General features: G+C 37.2%; 1 protein-coding gene across 4 annotated transcripts in view; it reads right to left on the bottom strand.

The window, feature by feature from the left end:
- PPP2R5E (protein phosphatase 2 regulatory subunit B'epsilon) overlaps positions 1 to 23,838 on the bottom strand; it is an 80,927-nt gene that overhangs the window by 5,080 nt on the left and 52,009 nt on the right. For 3 of the 4 annotated variants that reach the window (XM_063333549.1, XM_063333550.1, XM_063333552.1), the window contains 10 exons: positions 15,474 to 15,575; positions 13,631 to 13,723; positions 8,913 to 9,043; positions 8,769 to 8,828; positions 8,050 to 8,158; positions 7,105 to 7,158; positions 6,956 to 7,006; positions 6,006 to 6,125; positions 4,751 to 4,878; positions 2,191 to 2,292 (listed from right to left, as the gene is read on the bottom strand). In XM_063333549.1, coding sequence (XP_063189619.1) covers positions 2,191 to 2,292; positions 4,751 to 4,878; positions 6,006 to 6,125; positions 6,956 to 7,006; positions 7,105 to 7,158; positions 8,050 to 8,158; positions 8,769 to 8,828; positions 8,913 to 9,043; positions 13,631 to 13,723; positions 15,474 to 15,575 — 950 coding nt within the window. The remainder of the gene's footprint in view (positions 1 to 2,190; positions 2,293 to 4,750; positions 4,879 to 6,005; positions 6,126 to 6,955; positions 7,007 to 7,104; positions 7,159 to 8,049; positions 8,159 to 8,768; positions 8,829 to 8,912; positions 9,044 to 13,630; positions 13,724 to 15,473; positions 15,576 to 23,838) is intronic. The other variant, XM_063333551.1, reaches the window with a different exon arrangement.

Here is a 23,838-nt window from a genome sequence, read left to right as displayed (position 1 = left end):
TTGGTGGCTTTCACATAGCTTTGGCACCAGGCAAGGGAAACTTCAAGTAACAAGATGTCTCCCTTTTTCAGTGATTTACTTTTTTTTTCCTTACCAAATTCCTACAAGACGACCTATGTAGCATTTCCCTTAATAAGAGACTTTAATGTCTGATTTGATAAAATGATACATCTAACCTAACATTTCCTTTACCTGCATTATTTGCCTTCTAGATTTCCTGTCTCTGCCATAGTTTACTTTGAATAAATCTCCTTGATGCTGCAAGGTACAAAATGCTTTCAATTTCTATTACATCACCTTGTAGGCTCAGATGAAATGGAAATCTAAGAATTACAGAGATACAGATTCTCTGACGGTCCCGTTAGAGAATTCTTGAAAAATATTTCAGCGAATTAGAAACATTCCTACCCATCTTGATTCAGTCAAAACGCCAACATCTGGCTCATTTATTTGAAATTTTAATTTCCGAAGAGTACTTAAACATATTAAAAAATCCAAACAACTTTCAGATAAATCCCTGAAAAAAACGTAAAGAAAAAAGAGCCCGCTGCCACTAGAAAGTATTTAAAATTAGATATAAGAACAAGTGAAACAGCCTGATGTTTTCAGGCTACTTACTGATATTTATCTTCTAATCATTACAAAATATAAACCTGCTTACCTAAAAGACTATTAGAGGATGATCACCTCATCCAACTTACCTATTTGACCTATCATAGTCATTAATATTGGACATATTTCTCCTCAAGCTTTAAGTGGTATCAAAGCTACGCTTCTGAAATGCAGTTTTATTAACATGCTAAATATTTTTTGTCAACGTTAAGGTAAATATCCCAGTTTATACACTCAGGTATTTACATGTTTTAAAATAAGTAGTAAATAAAAATGGTGAAATGGTTAGCACCAGCCTTGACAGGAGACACAACGTCAGTAGGTGCAAGAAAAATTCTTTGTGCAGTTCAGTCAATAAACGCCACCCATTATCCAGACATGGGACGTCCTACTCCAGTGTCTGCTCCTGTTAAGAGCAGAGTTCCTCATCTTAAGGGGCAAAGCGCAACCGCAAACTGGCTTAAGTCACTGAGGTCCCTCAGAAAACAGCTGGATTAGATGACCAGTCCTAAATTTCTCTGCCTTTTTCTCCTAGAAAACCGCATAATGTTGTCCCAACTGCACTAGCAGATTGAGCCTTATTTATCAACACCTATCTGGAATGCATCTGGCATCTTAGCTCAAATATATGTCCAAGTCTCTGCAAGTAAAGTACTGTGTTAATGAACTAACCTGTTAAGTGTAGATTTTTTCTGTACAAAACTTTGCATTTTACAACAACAAAGCAGAACAAAAAGACTCCACTCACACAATTTAAAAAATATGGCCTCTGAGAGCCTTTAGAGACTATACTAACCTACCAAGGTCTGATGACATACAGTACCCTTTGCTTTGCCTGGCGGAACCCTGAGTTGTGGAAAAGATATGACTTAAATGAAGCTGCAAACTGTTCAGAGTTCCTGAAGTTTCCTCATTTTTTTACCCTGACGCTTTGGGCAAGCTGAAACTTTTGAGAAAAGATGCTGCACTACAATTGGAAAATGAAGATTAAGGAAAATAGGAGAAAAGACAAAAAGCGTTTTACTAGGGTGGAACTAATGAGTGTATGAATGGTGTATCTAATGGATCCTGCATGCTAAAAGACTCAGGTACAGCAAGACCTCTGAATAAGAAATGAAAGGATTGAGAGATGCCTCTTTGCTTTAAGACCACATCTCGCCTAAGAATAGTAGTTTGGAAAATCAAATCTTAGGGTTTTCCCTCGTGCCTATTTCCAAAACTCAGTGAGACGCTTTTTGAAGTCTTTAATCGATGTATTAGCTTGAAATCCTTGTTTTTCTTTTATTATTGAAGTTCTTGATACATTTAAGTCTTTTGGAATGTGGCATCAAAAGGAATTCCATGAGGAATGCAGATTCCCAAGCAATGCAATGGATACTGTGCTTCATAACAGGTAAAAAACAACCTGTACACGATATTATCTTACAACTTGCAAAGAGAAGGCTAAAGAGCATGCAGAGGGAAAACTAAGGCATTGTATCTATTATGTGTGAGATTATGCAACTGCATCTGAGTGTAGGGGAAAAACTAAACAGCGGGCCTTATGCACAGCTGACAAAAAAAGCTTTAAAAAGTTACCGCTGACGATCTGACTTGTAAGTGGCTGTCAGCTCGTCAAACATGGTGCTGTTCATTTCCATAAATGCCTTCAACACATTGTAGACTAAAGCCACAATAGCCCTGTGAAACATCAAAAAAGAAGAAAGGAGTCTTATTAGTTTCAGGTGAAATCAAACGTGAAATAAGAGTGTCTTCTCTTACTGACATTTCTGCAACCAATTCTGCTCTTGCAAGTATGATAATGTAAATTCTTTGATTTCAGCGAAACTACTTTTGATTAACATATTTAAAGGTGAGAATCAGCTTTCATGTCTCTACTGACTACATAAATGGAGCAACCCAAAACTCTAGGGTAAAAGGTAACAACAGAAAGCTATTACATATAACCACAGACTCTTCCCTCATGCAGTGAAGCAATTCCAGATGCAACTCCAGGGATTCAAATCATCAATGCTGGCAGAAGGAGTAGAATTTAAAACACAAAACTGGAGTGATTCATATTTCCTTATGATTTTCCTATGAAGCTGAATATTCAGTGCATCTATGCAAAATACAAGGTCATATTTCAAGAGTGATTTACTTGTACTCATTCATTTCATATTCATTTTCACTTTGGTATGGCAAAAAATTCTTTAAAAAACCCACAAATTCTTCAGATGAGTGCTGCACTGTCAGTGTAAAACTGCGCGCGCGTGTGTGTATATATATTAAAAAAATAAAAATTATATATATTATATACATATACAAATATATAAATAGTATTTATAGCTCTCTCTATATATACCTCTGCCTACTTTACTTATTGCTGTTCCTGACCTTACCCAAGAGCCAATACATCACTGCTTATTTGAATTCGAGTTGCTTAATTGCATAGAACATGACAGGCATGATCTGTTCCTACAGGAAAAAATGATGTATAACAATAGTAATTTCAAAAAGGCTTCAAAGGCATTCTGTCCCATAAAGGTTCAAAAAAGGTAGAATCAGTTTACTCTTTTATACTATCTGACTAGATAACTAACCTAAAATATACTCGAATTTCCAAAGTAAGATGGGTCTGCCAATAGTCTGATTATCTAGAGGTCAAAATGCCTTTCTGGCAGAGTTGACGACAGAGGAACAAAGCAACTGAAAAAAGAAACAAATCTAAAAAAAACTTTCAAAGAATTTGGAATAGATTATCAATCAAGAGATCCTAGTTCCTGATCCACTATTATGGTTGTCGTACACAGACATGGGGCTGCTCAAGAAACAGCTCTTCAGCCAGGAGCCAGTAAATCAACATTATAGGTGCCAGGAACCTTTGGAGCAAAACCTATATAGCAGACAAACTAGGTGCCATTTCCCACACTTTGCTTCCTTCCCCGTCTATCATTCACTTCTTTCAATAAACTTTCTTTTTTGTTGCCTGCATTTAAAAATGTTCTTATAAACATAAAAATTCTTTAAATACCTTCTTTGTTTTGTATGTATCTTAACCTGGCTGGTGTGTCAAAGGTGCAACATTCGTGTAGGTATGATAACTCTGAGAACTGGGATGCTGGAATACCCTCATTACCAGAAGCATCTCAGTGCACGGTACAAAAGGTTGGGCAGGAGCACAGGCAGGTTGGAGGCTGGTATTGCTTTACAATGTCATGGAAAGTGCCTTTTTGTGATGAGGGTTAGTTACAGAAGCTTTCCAGTAGCATTAGATTCATAATAAAACCACACAAACTTGAGGTTTGACTAAATACAGAACAAAAAGACTAACATTTTAAAAGATGAAATATTTTACAAATACTAAGGTCTTAAGCAGGACTTAAGTCTTAGGACTTAAGGTCTTAAAGCAACTGGGACCTGAACGTAGCACAAGTCATTGAAAATACTGGGTTTACAAATTGGTAACCAGCCTGATTTAGAAAAACTTTTCAACTAAAGTGTAGAATACATGGTATAACTGTAGTAGTATTTTCCATTAAAACACTTTCTACTAGGTCATTCAGTTTAAAAATAAAAATCCCAAATTAACAGGATATCAATATGAAGTAACTACTCTACTACTGTGAGTAACAGAGAAGAGCCATATTTAAATAAATTTAGAAAAAAACAACCCAACCTAAGAACATACTGATGTCTATACATTTCACAGATGTTTAGAAAAATGCTAGTACCAGAGGTACCAGTATCATCCATGATACAGCCAAAAAGCTTTACTAATGCCAAGTTATATTCTTCTAGACAATCTGCGATCAGGCTTAAGATGTTAACCAGTTTATAAAAACTGTGTAGGAGAAATGCCTGATGAGCAACACTTTATTCAGTAACAATGTAACATCTAATTTCTTTTTTTTCTAACTTGTGAGATGGTCTATTTTTATCCTATAAGGCATTGATTTTCTACACGTACCAGATAATTAAAAACATTTTGAGACAAGCTCAAGTATAGACTAATTTATATTGGCATTAACAGAGTTGCACCCGCTCACACCAGCTTTGAATTTGGATCTCTCCTGTCCAGATGTTCTTTGGCAGACATTCCCTAAATTTATCTGTGGTATGTCAAATGGTAAGATAAAGCGTCATGGCAAAAACTTACGGATTCCAGTGTTCTTTAGAAATCCTATAAAGGCTGGAAAACATGATGGGAAGTATAACGTTTGAATTCTCCTCTATCAAACTCATGATGTATTCGTTATTCCAATAATACAGTGCTCTTTCAGCCACCTTTGAGTCAAAGGGATAAAATATTAACAGCAATTCAGATACCTATAATTTTGTAATTTTCTGAAGGAAAAACAAATCACAGAGAAATTTCACAAAGATGAATCAACAGGAATCATTAGCTTTGGAATTAAAACTCTACTTTAATCAGTAGCATAACATGCATTAATGGAATTAAGTTTTTATCCTATAATTCAGATCCCCGCAGCATCCAATCTCTTTTTCCCCTGAGGGATATGTTGTTACTCACTGAAGACCAGGTGCAGACACTGCATTAATGCTGCAGCTGTGGAGGGGAAGGGAGAGCAGACAGACTTCCCATCGCCCCCTTCCCTCAATCCTGTGACTGCAGTTGGAAGGAAGAGAGCAGTGCTGGGATACCAGAGGAAGGAGACAGGGAAAGGCCCAGTAGCTGGGCTGAATAAGGGCGAAGAGATCTTAAGTGTGGGCAAGGTATCAATGATAATAATCACCTTGGGGAGGAGAGAGGGAGGTAGGAGGGAAAACACTGATCTAAATTATGCTAAAAATAAATGCAGTCCAAGGAAGAGCCCAAAACAGTCGCATATACCTTTGTGCCAGAATAGGTCACCTAGCTTAATAAGGAGATACTATAGGCCACAAATCCTATCTCCTCTTCACTTATGATTCAACTTCCACAATCCTATTTATTCCCCTTCTTCCCGTTATACAATGTGAAGAAGGCTATGGGTTCTATCACCGCTAATCAGGCATCTCCTTGCAGAAGGAAGGAAGTAGGAAAACAAGAATGCTGCACAATACTGCTCTAAAAAAGGGAGCAAATACATCCTACGTGGTCTATCACTCTGAAGGCGATACAGTGAGTACCTGTCACCTACAATCAGAAGGGGTCAAAGTCTTCCTGGATACAGTTTAAGGCCTTATGGTGGCTCAGAATGGCAAGTTCTGTGCTGTAAACCCAGATACACCTAACAATTATTCCTGGAGCTCAGAACAAAACTTCCACTGCAACATACCCTCTCCCATAGAAATCCAGAAGACAAGTGTTTAAAATCACATAACATAAAATAATATTTACATTTGGGGGGGCATTATGTTTGATATTGAGCCTGTACATTCCTATACAAATAACAACCTCTACCACTGACCTGGAAATGAGGGCTGGAGACACACTTGGCAATTTGTTTAAACAAGGGTTCCTGGATTTTGACAAATTGTGACGGTTCGATTACATCCAAGATTTCCTCCAGCTCTCCTAGGAACATGACCTAAAGAGAAAGGAAAGAAGCATTGAATATAAAACCTCTGAATCATCTGGATCAGTAAAATGCTGGTAATCCTGAAATTCTACCACTTCAGGGTGAAATGGAAGCCTCGCTAGTTCAGCAAGAGCCTCTCTCAAAAAGTCTTATTAGTTCTACCTTTAACACCTTCTGGATTCAGTCTCTTAAAAAGAGGAGGACAAGTGTGCGCAAATGCTGTATTTAAAGTTGTCTTTTACAATAAAATTCAGAATTGCACCAGTATATCCCTGCTGAAAACCTAGCCCCATACAGACAAGGATTTGGCCAAGGCTTAAGCTTTGTTAACTAAGGAGAGTCTCTTAATTTTATCACATTTTTTGAAACAATATTCAAAATAACAGTTTTACTGTGTCACAAAACCTCAATAGGGAAACTCAGATCTGCATGAAGGATTTGAAATAAAAATGCAAAGGTCTAATTGCGTCTTTTACATGTTTAGTAGCTAAACGCCACCTTTCATCCTCCTTGGAAAAATACTATCCTCATATATAAACAATTTCAAATCTAACAGTTTTCCAATCTATCCTCAACTATGTTTATTTTCTCCTTTCTAAAACAAAAAGAAATTCTCTGCAGAAGAACCAGTGCTTATTTTGTGAATAGAAACCATGGTTATCAAACTGTTCTCTTCATCATCAAAACCGTTCACAAGTATAGAAACTCACCTATAAGAATTAACACTAAGATCCACCGCAGCATATCCTATCTACCTGGAAATATCTAAAGATACCCTGGCTATTATATTGTAGAACAAAGTAACTCTTCGGTTTTGTTAATACTAGCGTATCACTTACCTCTTTCTGACTGCAGGTTTTTGGCCAGAATTTCATTAAACCTCTAATGACCTAAATTAGAAGGAAAAAAGAAGTTAGACGTTTTACTTTTCTCTCAACAGGGTTAGCCATTTATGATGCAAAAAGTAATGTATGAAAGAACTATTTACTGGTTCTGTGAGTGAGGGGTCTTTCTCCAGAAACTGTACTATGCAATACGCCAGCTGTGAAGAGGTAAAGATTTAAGAAGTTAGAATATTTCTATGAAGAAACCACAAAGAAACAATTTTTCAAAGCAGAGAGACTCAACGCAAGATGCTATACAGCTTTATGAAACTGCATCCAATTTTAAACTGAGATGCATAGTTTGCACTGTGCAAATCCACTCAAACTTCAGTTCATGAGAAACAACAGAACACATAACAAAAAAAAAAAAGCAGGGGGACAAAGTAGCATATATAATAAAAATCAGAGCAAGCTGGAATTCTAAATACAGTCATACAACCAGTGTTTTGAAGCTTTTGTTACTCTCTGAAACTGCATCTTTTTTAGACGTTTTATACATCGGCAAAACCATGAAAACTCTTGCAAGATGAGCTAACACAGCTAAAACCTGGAATAACAGGTTGAATGTATAAAAGGATACATGAGAGCATAAATGCAGTATTAAGAAATCCACGAGGAATAATTTTAAACATTACGCAGAAATGTGGGTATTAGTATTCAGAAAGTTGCCAGAGTGAAGAAGAGCCTTGACAGCACAAGACTAAAGAAACCCAAACATCCTCTTGGGAGAGGGAATGGGAAGGGCAAACTCGTGAGAATGAGAAAATAGCAGAGAGGAAAACCTAAAGAGAGAGTTTAACTACTAAACAAAATCCCCAAAATATTACAGAAGTATGCTACACTTCTAATTATCAAATCAGAACAGAAGCAAGACATTTATCATACAAAGGACATTAAATGAATTTCTAAAAAAACTATTGCATTTCTTCCACGTTTCAAAACTTCCCCCCGCCTTTTATGTGCTACGCAATTAAATTTCAAAAGCAACATTAAAAAAAATAAAATATATATCATTCTAAGTTAGCAGAAAATATTTTTATAATTTCTACCTGTGCATGGAAGAGTGATAAACTCCTGACAGTATGTAAAGGAATCAGCACCTTCACCAGAAACTGTTTATGCTCTGCCTTAAGAGGTAAAGCAAAACCATTGATAATACTAGAAATTAGAAGAGAAATATTTGTTAGTGTTATCATCACAAAACACATTCTTGAGGTCTGAACAAGCACTTTCTGGATTAAAATAAGTCAGCACCTGTTTACAAATAGCAAGCTCATGCCATTTGTGAACAGGTGCTGACTTTTGTCCTGCTTTACTGCAGTACATTTCTAGGTAGCAATTCAGCTCCAACTTAGGAATAGTCATATAAGCAGCTGCACAAACCTGTTGCCAAACAGATAAGACCTTGCCTATGTGCTCTGTAAATTCATGTATGCAAGGTGTTCTTGAGTAATTAACTTACCAGAATTAGATTTACTCAAAATATTCATACCGTTAGTGCGCTCAAAAAACAAGTCTGTAGCATGTAAGGATGAAGTGCACAAAATTTAACATACACATCCACAAAACCAATCCAACACTTTTGGCTGTAACTCGCATGCAGTTACACACTCTTGGCAAAGATGTGACAGAGATTTGCACGTGGGCTTAAAGATGAGCATGTTCACACATCTGTTTTCAGAATCAGTGCTTAGAGTAATACTTTCTGTGAATCTGACACTATTCTGACGTGTCCAGAAGGGAAGTTTGAGACAGATAATAAATTTACCTTCCTAAAATTTCCAACAGTTCAGCTACGCCATTGAAGTGTTCAGTTTCATAAACAAATCTAAAAAAAGAAAAGTTAAATATAAGTAATATATCAGTTCCCCAAAATGTTCCTAAGTGAAAAGTACCTTCTCCCACAACTTACCGTAGAAAAATATTATTAATCTGTTTTCGGATAAATGCTCTAAGACCCAGAAACTTGCCATAAATTCTGTGCAAGACTGTTTTTAGGTAGTCTCGTTCTCGAGGATCTTCGCTGTCAAACAGCTCCAACAGCTGTGTTTAAAGGAAAAAGAGAACTGAAACAGTAGATATTTGACAAGTATGACACACAGGCTTCTACAGAAAAGTTAAATTCATGAGAGCACATGCATGTAACACTGTGATATCCGTGTTACTCAATGTGTAGAAATACAGTATTAAAAAATCTGTGGTGACCCTGGTACAACATCATGAAACTCAGCTTATTAATGTCCAGTTCTGACATAACAAAATTTTGGAAGTCTTCAAACAAGTAATAAACTTTTGATTAACTGGCTCCGAAATGCTGCCTTCCTTCTCCCCAAAAATCAGTAAAATAAATTCTTAGATGCTGTCATATCTCCAAAATAAGACAGTTTGCGTCTTACCATCCACCATTCCTTCACTCTGCAGAATTAAAAGATCTTCATTTGCTCTAATATTTTGTTCCCACAACGTTGGGTCAAGGTCACATTTTCTAATTGCTTGTAATGTATATTATGAGCTCTTAAGCCTTCCTAGTGATTTGCATGGCCTTCATGCCATGGAAAGACTCAACAGTGAGCTGTACGCCAGGACTGGATCTGCTGTTACAGGATCTCCAACAACCGACACAAATCAAAGTATGACTGGGAATTAATCCTCCAGGGAGAACAAAATGGTAACTTCACTATCCAATTTAAAACAAACAAACAAACCCAAACACCAAAAAAAAACCCACAACAACAGAAAACCCACCTTTACTAAGTAACTCTTGAAAAAGATTTTAAAACAGAAAAATGTGGTACTCTCTATGAGTACCACAAAAGAGAGCCATCTGATGTCTCGTCTTTTCCAAATAAATCCCAAAACACTGACACTTGAAGTTGCCTCTAAGATTTACGGCATGAAATGTGCAGCAGGAATATCAACTGCAGATCTTTGTTCTATTCCCCTTGAATCCTCTACCACAAAAGTAAGAGCTTTCCCCTACCCCTTCTTCATCTTTTTTGACACCACAACATTAGCTATTCTGGCAGACATTTGGAATAAGTTGGAAGGTAAACTTAATTTGAAAACAAAAAAAAACCAACCAACCAAAAAAACCACAAAACAAACCAAAAACAAAACCAAAAGACCCCAAACCCCTCACAAATGCACAGAAAATAGGAAAGTTTAAGGTAGTAAACATAAGCAATCAGTATCTCTTGCACGAAAAGAAAGTAACTGTCAAACAGTTCCTGTCTTGCGAGAAAAACGAAGACAGTTTGCCAAAGAGGTCTTACAAGTGTATAAGGTGCAGTCAGAAAATTATTACGGGAATCATAGAAACCCAAATTATCTTGGATTCACAAATAGATATATTATAAATACCTATTACAAGTAGATATGTCAGTGTACGTATACTACATGATCTCTGTCAAACTGCTACACGACTTGGAGGAGGTGAAAAAGAAAAAAAGACAGAAAAAGATGATTAAAAGTTGGTAAGCTGTCTGGGACTTTGCTTTCTAATATCCAGGTTTAGGACTGGCACATGTTCTTCTTCATTGTTTTGGATGCATCTGTAGCTTGTAATGACATCCCACTATCTTTTCCTTGCAGTAGGAATCCGTGGTGGGAATTTCATGAGGAAACAATGAGGTTTGTCAGCTGCCCTCCAGAGGTTATAAAGACATTGCTTTGTTCAATTAGTTCTACAGTTAAATAAATAAATAGTCACCTCATCCTTCCCCAAATAGCAAATTTCACCCAAAGACAGCAAACAGCTGGAAACACTTATGTTTTTAATTTTCTTATTGGATTGCTTTTAGGAGCAAAATATTTATATTTCCAGTTCTCTTACACAGATCCTCTGTGGAAACATTGCTGGACCAAGACTCAGTCTCTCTTTTTTCACAAAAGAAAAGGAAAACAAAAAGAAGGCAATTCTTTTGATATGTCCAATTTGTTATGGGGTTTCAACAATAAAGTCTTATTTTTATGGATAAGCTGCAAGACTTCCATAATGTACGTGACTATTCTGACACTAAACATACATCGAAAAAGGAAATAAATTTTCCAGAATAGCAACCTACATAACACAGACACTTGTGGATGTATTTGAATAGTATGTCTCTTAGCAACCACTGCCAACCATTTCAGACTGTATATAAGCAGGCTTTAGAAATGAACAGCTACACTTGTTAAGTACAGCATTTTATCAAAACATACAGATGAAAGTCAGAAACACATCTATATTCGAAAAACAAAAGCAAAAAGCAAGCAAACAAGAAAAAGCTTGAAAAATGCTCATTAAAAAAACTGAATCATTTCTTCATAGAGGCATTCTTACTGCCAAGAAACACTTCACGGAAGGTCCTCAAATTTTAAAGAAACAAATTAATTTAGAGAGAAAGCTGATTTCAAAGCCTGTCACACTTATGTTGTCAGCGTCATGAAACACCAAACTTGCTTAATGTTCTTAAGCCTCAAATTGCTTTGCTGTGTAAGTGATCTCCAGTCACAGATGCTTAGGCATTACTCTAGACACACTGTAACTACAAGAAGGGGAAGGACTGCCCCATTCCTACAGGCCAAACACAAACACTTCTACACACAGAAACATACCTACTTGCATGTATATATAAGGCTCAACAGACCTTTTTACAGAAAAATGTGAGTCTTGACTGGATGGACTGCGCATAGCAATATATAAAAGCGCATCACCTAACCATGCAGCAAGAACTTATGAATTCTTAGAATTCTTTTGAACTCTTAATTGTTGTATCATGCTTTTTCAGATACGTAGGTTTCAAAATCTCGTATTTCCCTCTTTCAGTAGATGACCATTCTTTCATTTAGCAGACTTATTAAAGACTAACAGAATTAATTAAATATATATATATATATATATCTCCTTGTTTTAGACCCATTCTCCTGTGCCAAATTGTAACAGGTTTGAAGGCCTTGAAAGGGCATTAGTGGGATACCATCAGTGATGACCAAGTTCAGCAGCATAGAACAGGAGCATCTAGGAACTATTTTCTCTAGATTTTGAAGTAGAACACGAGCATTCCTTCTAATGCATTCCTGCTATATCTAAAGAAAATAAAATCAATCTGGAAAAACCTGTCAAGGGTGATTACCCGCCCCACATATTCTTCCATCTCCACCAGGTACTGGATGAACAGACTGGTGCACCCTCTTGTTCAAATGAATATCTAGATGAACAAAAGGGAAACTCCACCATATAGATTTGATCCAGATGAAAAACGCTCTTGTTTTTAAGATGATGGATAAAATAAAAACATAAGTATATCCCATTGCTTTGGTAGGTTGAAGGTCTTGTGATACTAAGAAGGAAATTGAAGTCCCTTCTTTCAATCTTCAAATTTAAGGACAGAAATTGCTCTCTTAGCTATGTTTTTCACGTATTCTTCATATGAATAACATAGGACAGTAAAAGCACTACTTTTATTGCCTGAGCACTACAGAGAAAAATAAAAACTACATGACAAAGGGGAGAGAAAGGTCTTCAGAAATGCTGAGTATCTCCTGCCACTTCTAGTTTAGCTTTTTTTCACGCCTCAGCCCGTAAGAAAACTCCCTTTTCTAACTAAGTAGGAATGATTCTAAATTTCCCTGATGTCAAAAGCAAGCTATAGACTGCATTGAACACAAAGTTCTTTCTGACTTTGCAGTTATATGAAAATTCACAATGGGAACAGAAAACACAAGACAGGCCTATTCCTGAAAGCTAAAGACAAAAGTCATAGCTGGAGTTTCCTGGCTTATCCTGGAAAACAACTTCCTTCAGCCACCTCTGTTCCAGCATTGTCAAGGCCTGGATGAAAATTACTCAGTAGAAACTACAGTAGTTGGTCTTCTCAAGTGAAATAACGAAGTACACAAGAAGTCTAGCTTGTACACAAGGAGGAGAAAGACAAAAAACACGTAAGACACCTGACTACCAGCTGACCAACTGACAGAGGCCATTTCTTCCATTTAGCTGTAACGATGGCAAGCAAACTACAAAAATAAAGCTACCCATTCTTTGCCAGTGTTGTTTACTATTGATGCTACTTCTTCTTCCATGCTTTTAATAGAGCTTGAACTTTATACGGCCTTTTGATTTACTTCCTCCCTGACGACTACAGCATCACTGTTTTCAGTACTGGGCTGGGAATAGGTTTGTTAATGAACTTCTGCCCCTGTTGCCAGCTCTCCAGCAGAGACAGAAGGCAGAAATATTCTCCCCTTCCAACAGAAATATTTTAACAATATTAAGACACATTAAAACTGGCGTTTAAGTAGTCTCTGTAGATAGCATCATTTTTAGACTACTTGATAGTAAACCTTTCATTTTTTCAACAGTTACTGTTTCAGCTCCCTCTCATAACCAGTAAGTCAAATATTTTGATTAAGGTATCAAAATTGGAGCCAAACCAACTATTTTGTATATCTATAGCAACAGAGACTGACATAAAAAACATATACGCATATTTCCCCTACCTCCGTAGATTGAAAACTTTCATTGTATATGCTTGTTTAGTCTTTTTCTGTTGCAATTAAAGTTACACTTTCAAATTCTAAATAAAATCTCTTTAAAGAAATTTTTTTCAAAAGCAAAATGAAGCCTTAAAAAAAAACAGATCAGCTTACCTGCAATACAAATTTCTGATCTATGTACTTTTTGGCAATGCTGGGCTGAAATTCTTGGCTTTCCAAAAATCGTATGAAAAACTCGTATACAAGCTGCAAAAGGAAAAAAAAATATCCACGGTTTAGTTTATGACTTGATTACTCTCTATATTTTTAAGTATTTCACTAAAGTCTTTTGCTAGAAAATAAAATACCTATTTTTCCACAGAACAAAATGATTAAAAAAATGAAAAATATTTTTCTTTTTTATGAAATCACTACCTTAGAGTAAGAATTCATTACATGAGCTTTTTAAGCTAATTTTGCTTATTTAACTCCAGTCAGACATTTCATCACCAACAACAGGCATTGCCATCTTGTAATGCTTGTTATCGTCTTGTAAAGCTTCCTAGAATAATTGGAAAGCACATTTAAACTGCCCTCTGAACTGCTGAAGTCACATCAAATACAGACATTACAATTCTGAAAGAGTTGGTGAAACAGTTGGAAATACTTAAATTAAATTAGAAACTGCTTAGAGTAGCATTCTACTACAACTTGAAACATAGAAGAATAATACAAACTGGAATTTATTCAGAAGTTTCTAACTTAACTGTAAAGATCAGCCTCGTGGCTGGAGAAAACCCGCTTACTTTCATGCAATTCCATCTGCCTAAACTATTCAGTGGGACAGCAACAGACTTTTCACTTAGTGGAGAAAAAGAGGAGCACAAAAACCAGGCAAAAAGGAAGTGAAGTCAAACAGGGACTGCTGTGGCCTCCTAAGACAGCAACTCTGACCTGTCACTGATCAGATGAGAGAGCAGCTAGCAATTCCCTTTGCGGAACCTTTTAAAGAGCAGCTGTTGAAAACTTTTTGCTTTCTGACTTCAGTGATTATGAGTACTGATAATGAAAGGAGAAAGGAAGCTATAAATTACATTTTAAAATAATTTTAAACTTTTCCATGCAAACACCAATATGCTGCAATACTACTGCTGCTGCTGCTCTATGTCAGTGTTCTCTGACTTCTAAAAGGAAGCAATAGGAAATCAAAAACGGGGAGAGAGAAATATGACATGTAAAAAGTGACAGCTTACATAACTGATATTAAATCATCAGGAAATCAATTTCATCAACTCCGGACAAATACTTTGGTGCATTTCTTCCTGACAATGGTAAATCATCTACTGGCTAAGAAATTCCATCATTTCCATGTAAATTATGACTTCTAAAACTACAGCACTAGTGTCAAGGAACATAAGGTAACAGACGTGTTATGCCTCTGCTGTATCCAGGCAGGCAGAGCTGTTCAGAGCTGCCTTGAAGCTTTTAAGATTCTTATTTTTTGTGAAATTTAAATATAAATGAAATGCATCCTGCTACGAACACCTGAAAGCAAACCTCGACCGGGGGAGAGGAAGCAGACTTAGACAGGGACGTAACTTCTCATTCATTTTTCTGATCAGCTGCCAACACCTATGTATTTTTGTATGAAAATTAACTATGCTTGGTAAAGAAAAACTGCTAGCAGTATCATACCCGAAATGCTCTTGCTGAAGTTGCTGAAAAACACTTGTGCATCAGAGCACTTTGGAAAGCAAAATAATTTTTAAATCAATGAAGGAAGACAGGAATATGAGGGACACCATCAGTACATTTTTGAAAGAAAGCTTTAATATTTTGCTAATTTCACAAAGTACTCTCCTGCGTTTGCGGGTGCTATATTATAGCCATGAACAATATTAACAAATGTTAGTGTCTTGGAGACTAGTTCTTATTCAAAGGTTAAAAAAAAGCTGAAAAAGTTATTAGATACATTAAGCAGTGATAAGTATTTCTTCTGAGAGAAATGATAAAAAACCTGTAAATGTGGCCATGATGCCTCCAAGGTGGGCTCATCTTCTTCTGGATCAAATTCATTGCTGTCACTAGGTGGGAGAGTTCTGAAGATATTGCAAGATACCTGAAAAGTGAAACAAAGAAAGATGAGATCTGTTTTTCAAATAGGCACTAGATTTCTGGACTCTGTATGGCTATACCTAGTCTATCCTCCATCACATAAGCAGTATTTCTTTTGCCTGCTGTCTGACAAAGTTCTTAAGTAACAGCAACCTGCCTTGGCTTTCCCTTCTCCAAGTCTTTTTGTTTCTTCTTTCCGCTGGCACCCAGTCTGCCACCATTTCTGTCCATCGCATTCCAGATGAGCCCACCAACATGTTATTCCCAGTCCTGCTGGGCATCAATGGGCTGAGAGCCACGACTGTTTATGAGTTGCAGGGAACACCATCAACATGCATTTACAAGTGTTCTCATACAACACTTGGTTATTTCCCTTTACACAGGGAAAACGTTAATATTATCTGCTTACGGTCTCATCTCTCAGCACTTTTTAAGAGTCGCCAGTGCTATTCACACGATATGCCTGGACACCTCATGCCAAGTACAGAACTTGGTACTAAATGCAAGCAACAAATAGTATTTGCTTGACACTTAGCCTACATTTTATTTCATGGTTGGTTCACTTTGCTTAATCTTATTTAGAGGTATTTTGCTGAGACTGCTTGGCTTTGTGAGGTTCATGCTATCAGCAAAGACTGAATCGAAGTGCTTTCCGGGGTTAATTATAGTGCTGAATGGAGTGTAGAGCTCATTATGCAGCAAATCTGATAAACTGCAAACATGGTGTAGGGCCTTTTCTGCACTTCGAAGGTGATGTGCCTTCTTTGCACTCTGCTACTTCATTTGACCCATCTCTAAACTGGGTAATCAAACAGCTGGGAAAAGCATGTTATCTCCTAATCACATCTATACATGATGCCTTCATAGTAGTTCAGACAAACTAAGCTATTTAAGAAACAAAACTAGTATGTTCTTCAACACCCTCATTTATTTTTCCAGCCTTTTAAAGTTAGTCTGTAAAGTGTATTTTCAACATGTTGGCAACTTAGTAAGAAAGGGTACTTTAAAGCCAAGAGTTTAAATACAAACCAAATACTAATAAAACCAAACTGAAATAGACAGAGTGAAGTTTTAGAATTTGCAAGACAAACAACAGATTTGGGTACTGCATAAACAGAAATATGAAACAACAGAAAACTGTAGGAAAGCACAGGTGGAGCACAGCAGTGAGGAGCATTCACTGAACGCGAGGGACAGACAAAAGAAGAATAAGTAAGGCAAACCAGCGAGCATAGAAAAAAAAAAAAAAAGAGGTCACATGGGTTTCTGCTTGGACTTTTTCCTTCTTGCCACAAGAGGGTGTATTTTACTACAGTTACAGTAAACCAGACTTTTACAGAAGCCTTCACTGTATATGTAAACCTCATGTTTTCAAGCTGCATGGCTTTCAACCTTAACAGACACAACACTTCTTATAGCCTGTGCTGACAGATACCGAACTCTGCTTCCCCTGGATGCATGCCTGCCAAGTGATTACTAACATTTATTAGGAGATACTTTTTTTTTTTTTACCCTCTCTTCCCCTGACTCATTCACTTTGCTCCAGAGCTCCTCTGTGAAAAGCCTTTTCTAGTCTCATAAGAAGTCAAATAACTACTCCAGGAATACAGACGTTATAATTTGTCTTTCCTCAAGGATTCCTGAGCTCCTCCTTCTACTATCCCTGATACGAAAAAGCAGGGAGAGGAGGAAAGTGATCAGAATTAGCAGGACAGAGATCTTTCTGCGTTAGAGCACAGGGCAAAAGAGGGTAGACAGCCCAAAGGATTCCTAAGTAAAAGGGGGAAACGCACCTATTGATGCCTTGGATCTGAACTCCTGGGATTCTGCAATACTTACTGAAGCATTTTTGGTTAATGCTTCACATTCGAAAATGTCAGCTTTCTCAGGATTTGGACCAAAATAGGGAACTAGCAAAACCAAAGGCATTCCGCAGCTATTTTTTTTCCCCTGCTTTAAACTTTATTTGAAACAAGAAAGAAATTTTTCTGCAAATTTAACCATACATGAATTAATGAAACTTGTACTAACAGATCAGAGAAAACATAAGTATTTATCAGCTGTTGTGTTTAGAAACTGGAACAAACGTTGAATTATGTCACAGACAAAACCTGCAAGGAAAAGTACCTAACTTCAGAATGAAAAGCTAAACTAAGACAAATTCCTGTAAGATTTAAATTAAGTCAAACCGAGCCTCAAGCAGTTAGTGCCAGAGCCTTAACAGCATGACAGAAATATGAAGGGTTCAGCAACAATTTGTTAAGTGCCAACACCGAGACCTGAATCTTGAGCTTATAACAAAACCAGTATGATTTCCAGAGAGTGCCTATTAAAAGAAGGCCAGTCTCAAGGCAACTCAAAAGCAGTATTTTTGCATAAGAAAATTAACACGCAGGAGTAAATGCAATGCAAGTTACAATACGGTCCTAGCATACAGCTTGCTCTCTTTAATTTTCTTTTTTGCATTAGGAATAAAGATAAGCTATATGGAGCCAAAATGCAGATGTTCTCCCGAGAAGAACAGACAGAACGGATTATCTTTAAGTGATTTCCTCAGGTTATCATAACTTTAAAAGATAATATGTACCATTACAGTTACATTAATCACCACAACACAGCATGATAGCTCATTTACATGCAGTGTCAATTTATAGCATGCTTATCTAAATCAGTAGCCTCTGGGTGGCTAATGTTTATAAGCCTCTAAGGGAGAACCGAAGGCAACAAGTTCTTCCATGCATGAACTGCCCAGCTGTACATTAGAGACTGTGACAGCCACCACACAAAGATGGGAATACGCTACATCAAATCTAGAAAGAATAATTTTTCTCAGATAGGCATAAGGTAGCTATTTAGTATTTATCCCTGGGCTCAAGCAGCATGCCAGAATTCCTTCAGCTAGATAGCTGAATCATTTCTCTTCTGACCTCTGTTGGACAATCAAGCCAAAGGACATCCCTGCCAGCCTGCATATACAGTCCCTGATGATTCCTCTCCCATAGCCAACACAAATGACTATTGATCAATACCGACTTCAGTCTTCCACTGATAAGGAACGCCGCCAAGCCCAGATGATATTTTTGTAAAGCACTCCAGAACTCTAATATTCTAGAAAGTCGTATCATCACAGATCTCCCCGATTACATCCTCAAAGACATCTGCACGCTGTCCTCCATGGCTGTCCCTTTCAGACGCACACACCAAACTGGGTGTAGAAAAGCACATCACCGCTATGCAGAATTTGAACACCCAAGTGCCAGAAACCAACTTAACAAATCAGCAAAATCTACCCCTCAGCATTAAATTTAAAATTTCCAAGATCAAGCTGGAAATGCCAAAATGACAGATTTCTAAAGTGGAGGTGCCCAGACATCTCGAGGCTCCGTGTCAGTGTGTCAGTCAGGCACAACTCCAACTAGAAGCAATACCAAAAAAAAGTTTTCCAGGCAATTAAAAGTCACTGTCAATTCATTAAAAGAGGAGGATAGGGAAGGCTGCTCTGATAATCCCACAAAGAATGAGCTGCAAGTTCTGAACAGATCTGACGACCGCTACCTGGTAATCTAGAACTATGAAACTGAATATACAGTTTAAAGCAACAAGCTTCAAGAAAGCTCTGATTTCATCGCCACGTTTATGTTTGAAATAACTTTTTAGAAAAGAAAGCACTAAGAGGCTTAAGTCTGGAGTCAGGAATAAATGTTTTGAGAAATCCTCTCTTTGTCCCCCACTGGAGCACTATAAAAATGACAACGCTGTAACAGAAACATTCACAAATTCAGTTTCAGCTCAGCACTTCTGCTCTGTGCTGTTCGAAACAGAGATTTTTTTATCAGTAATAGTTTTCCTAAATGGAGCCTGAAATGAAAACAAACATACACGCAGGGGTGCCTAATACATTAGCTATATAAAGACAGGATAAGTGAATACCCAATTAGGGCACAGGGAACACCTGTTCTTCTATTACCAGTATGTGAAACCATCCAAATAAGCCCCATGTATATGTGAAATAGAAACCCAGTATCAACGTGTACACAATGTTTAAACTATTGTGCATATTAACAACATACAGTAACAATAAAACGTAATTAAGCCATAATGTGAAGCCATGCTAACTGGCAGACAATAATGGCCCCTGGAACAGACGATGCACTTGTCCTTCTGAAATGTATCTGCATATGCGGTTTTCTTAATATTGTTTATGGATTTACATATTTTAGAGCCTGAAATGACTACCGTAGTCACTCAGCCATAATCTCTCTATATAACCCATTGAATTGTTCCCAGAAGTTTGACTAAAGTACATCTTACAAAAAGAAGTATCTAATTTTATCTTAAAAGATTATAAATGATTCCACCAGCTCTCTTCTCCTGAAGTTGTACTGCTAATTTAACTACAGGACTGCTTCTGATTTCAAGGGTGAATCTGCCTGATTCTCCTTTGGTTCTCATTAAACCACCGGATCTCTTCTACATCTGTATATATATTTGCATATGCAGTATGTGTCTACTTATATATAGGTATTTTTATATAAACATGACACCTCTCAACCTCTGTGCTGCTAAATGGAAAGACAGACCTCTGAACCCAGACAGTTGCTGGTTTCTTTGTTTGTTTTTAATCCTGTGATTATTTTTGCTTCCTTTCTTTGAGCTCCCACCTGTGCGCAAGTATACTGGCGTGAGTTTTTTTCTGCATATTGCCATTTGAATTTACCAACATTCACTTATTTGAACAGTGCACTGTATCAGAAACTCATATTAAGATACTCAAGATACAATGCTCGGGTCCTTTTCTGCACCACCTCTTGCATGAATACAGTCTTTCAGGGATTCACATTACATGCCTTCTTTTTCCCCAGCATTTTCCCCATTAGATTTGACTTGGCTGCATTAACATGAACTATGTGGGACTGCAAACACAGTCCACAATCCAGATCACAGGGAGGACAGAAAACAGTCTTTCTCATCTTTTCTTGACGTTTAAGTCTTTTAAAAAGTCAATCAATAATCTGCAAGAATTTAGCTCTTGATCAGGGCTCCTAAACTTGTTAGCTTACCGTCACCCACTTCAGCAGTGGCAGCAGCTTCCATCCAATACACAGGAGCAAGCAGCAAAATTGAGATCCTTAGACTATGCTTTTGTTGGCAGAGAAGTGCAACAGGAGCAAGTTTGTAGAACAAAAGGGCTGGTGCTCAGCTGCAATGCCCATGCTATGTATATTTGGAGGGAGGAGTTTCTTTCTAGTCATCTCTTGCATTGAAGCCCATTAGCAAGTTGGAAAGCATTAGGTACACTCCTGGAGTAGACTTTTTGTCCAAAAGGAACCAAGTTTACAAACCCTAAGACTTCTCTATCACAAGCGTCAAAGTGGAGTGAGAACAAATGGGAGATGGACTTCAAGACCACGCTCCCAATCTGAGTTAGAAGCGCGCGCACAGCGCCGTGCCCAGGCAGCACCCCTGGGTACACCTTCTCACTGCTGGAAACCAGAGCTCTGAAATTCCACTCTAGGTCACCTAGACCTGAACCACAACAGCTTACTCTACTAGTAACAACCCCGTTCATCACTGTCTCCATGTAACTATGTTTTGAGATGATCCAGTGGAACAGTTCTGTATTTAATGTGTGCCCAGATAATTCCGTACAATACAATCTAAAAAAAAAAAATAAAATAAATCATAGCAGTATAGCAGTAATTCAAGTATCTTGGACAAATTAAAGCACAGTACCAGCAGAAAGAGCCCCTAAAGCAGGCACCAGACCAAGTGAAAGCCTGCCAATACATGAACTTGAACTCTAGACAGCATTACAAAACTCATACTGTCTCAGACTCCAAACTGAAGAACAAAAAAAAAAAAAATTCAAAACCCAAGAAAACAGTCTCCCAGAAGATTCAAATTATGCACATCTACAGACATAGTGCTTGAAAGGTTTTTCAGATGACACAGCCAAAATTGGGGGGGGGGGGTACACTCCTTTAAAAAACAAAAACAAAAAACCCCAACCCCTGCCCTCAACACAAGTATGTCTTGGAAAAAAACTGTTTTTTCCAGTTTATTTCTTTGCTTCAGAGCTAGTCACTGTACGATTATGCAGATAAAGTCTGACAAATGAAAGGCCTATGTAACCAACAGGAGGAATAATGGATACGGGTAAATGTAATTACATACTGTCGGGAAAAATTATTAGGGACAACTACTGCAAAAGAAGCTGCCTCCAACTGATTTTTTGAGAGGAGTACAGAACATTGGAGCCTCTTCTGTTAATAAGCATTGTGGGTTTTGTACAAACTAGGTGCGTAAAGAATGTGAATAATAAAAAGCATCTAACAGAGAAATTTGGAAATAATGCATATAAGAAACCAAAGTTAGATTATTTTCTTGCTTCTACAGAATTGATAACCCTAAATCGATTCACACTAAAGAAACAGAACAGAATTTAAAATACGATGTGATTTTTATCTATTTTTTCAAAACTTTGATAGCATACTCGTTCCATCATGGTTGCATGTACATGACAATTTTTAATCAAAGTCCATTTGGGGGGGGAAGCGGGGGAGTTGAGGGGGTGGGGTGTCAAAGGACACTGCATCTTCCTTTCAGCATTTCAGATGGTTTCTAAACAACCTGTTGAACTTGTGCCGATTGAGCTTAAGTTTAAGATTAATTCCTAATATTTTACGGGATTCCTAAGTTAAATAAAATTCACAATAGAAAAGAGAAATTATTTGTCAATTCTTGTAGGAGTATATGATTTCATTTATTGCCCTTAAACTCAAAATGACATTCAGTATTATACATTTAAATCTAATACAAGAACCAACAGGAACATATGCACACTGTTTTTGCTAAATCAAAAAGGTAAGACTGAATATAGGTACACTTGCATAAAAATCTCTATCCAAGAATATTTTAACACAGAAAATCCTGAACAGGATGAACATTTAGCAAGCACGGTGGCATACTTAGTCATAAGCTATAGCTAAAGCTATAGAAAATAAAAAAATTCGTAATGCCTATAAAGTCTAACAGCTAGCAAGTGTCCTAAAAATAGGTTCCTTAACATGCTAAAAAATTCACGGCTTAAACAAGATATTCTTTACGTTTAAAAGGTCTGTAAGAAACAAACTCCTGATCAGACTCTGCCCTCACATCTGTTGAGAAAAACCTGCAGAAAAAGGAATGCAATCCCTCGAGATTTATGTCAGTAGAAGAGAAAAAAAAATAATCAGAATCTGACCTTTCAAATGCAATTTTGGTATTTATTTGGGTATTCATTTAACCAAGTTTCTTTCACTGTGTTGCTCGACACAGCTTCTGAGCCACAAGACATTTAATACAATGTTTCATTTTGGCCATAGAGATTTCACTTTTATTTTACTTGATTTGTCATTACAGAAAAGATAAAGACGACAACAGGAAGCCAAAGGCATTTCTGCACTTAAAAGAGAGCAGAACAAAGTAATACTATTTCATTCTAAAAGGCGTGTCTCAAAAAAGTTTCATTAGCCACCTCTTACCGGCTGTCAACCGCCCATGATGTTGCATAAACATCACGGTCAACGTCAGGGGTTGGGTTTAAAATTTTTGAAGAAGCAAACAGGAGAGCTGAAAAGTTGCTCACCAACAAAGAGCTTTATCCAGATTTCTCAGTTTAACAGCTTGTCAATTTTTCTCATCCAATTTTTTAAATGAAAGAAATCCTTTTCCTCAATCTATGTCTTACTACCCAGAAAACACAAAAAGCTCTACTACATACACCCTTTAGGATACAACAGATAATAACAAACATTCATTTCATTCAACGACCATTGCTTAATCTACCAGCAAAATCAGCATCATTAGTTTAAGCCTCCACATTTTGCTCAGACAGGAACAAATTTTAGATTAAGTGTCCAATTATTGTCTCATGAAGCCATATTACTGGCATTTCCTTCTTAGCAAAGTGTGGTTTAATTGGCAAGGGCCTTTTTTCCTAAGACTAGCCTAATTCTAAAGAATGTCATATGCCCTTCTGAACAACACATCACACTGCAGGGGAAGCGCACTGAGCAATTCTCTCCTGAATAAATCTGTCCAGCTTATGGCCATTAGCACAAATCCCAAACTCTCTTCCCATCAACTGATATTGATGACAGTGATGAGGCCACTGCAAGCTTGCTTTGGTGGCCATTAGTAAATTCAATTTAATTTTATTTTTTCAAATAACCAGTAACATGCCAAACACTTGTGTATATATCAAGGTAAAGAGAGCGGTTTAAAGA

The sequence above is a fragment of the Chroicocephalus ridibundus genome, chromosome 4 (assembly GCF_963924245.1).
Source record: "Chroicocephalus ridibundus chromosome 4, bChrRid1.1, whole genome shotgun sequence".
Lineage (NCBI taxonomy): Eukaryota > Metazoa > Chordata > Aves > Charadriiformes > Laridae > Chroicocephalus > Chroicocephalus ridibundus.
This window is presented reverse-complemented; position numbering and strand designations above follow the sequence as displayed.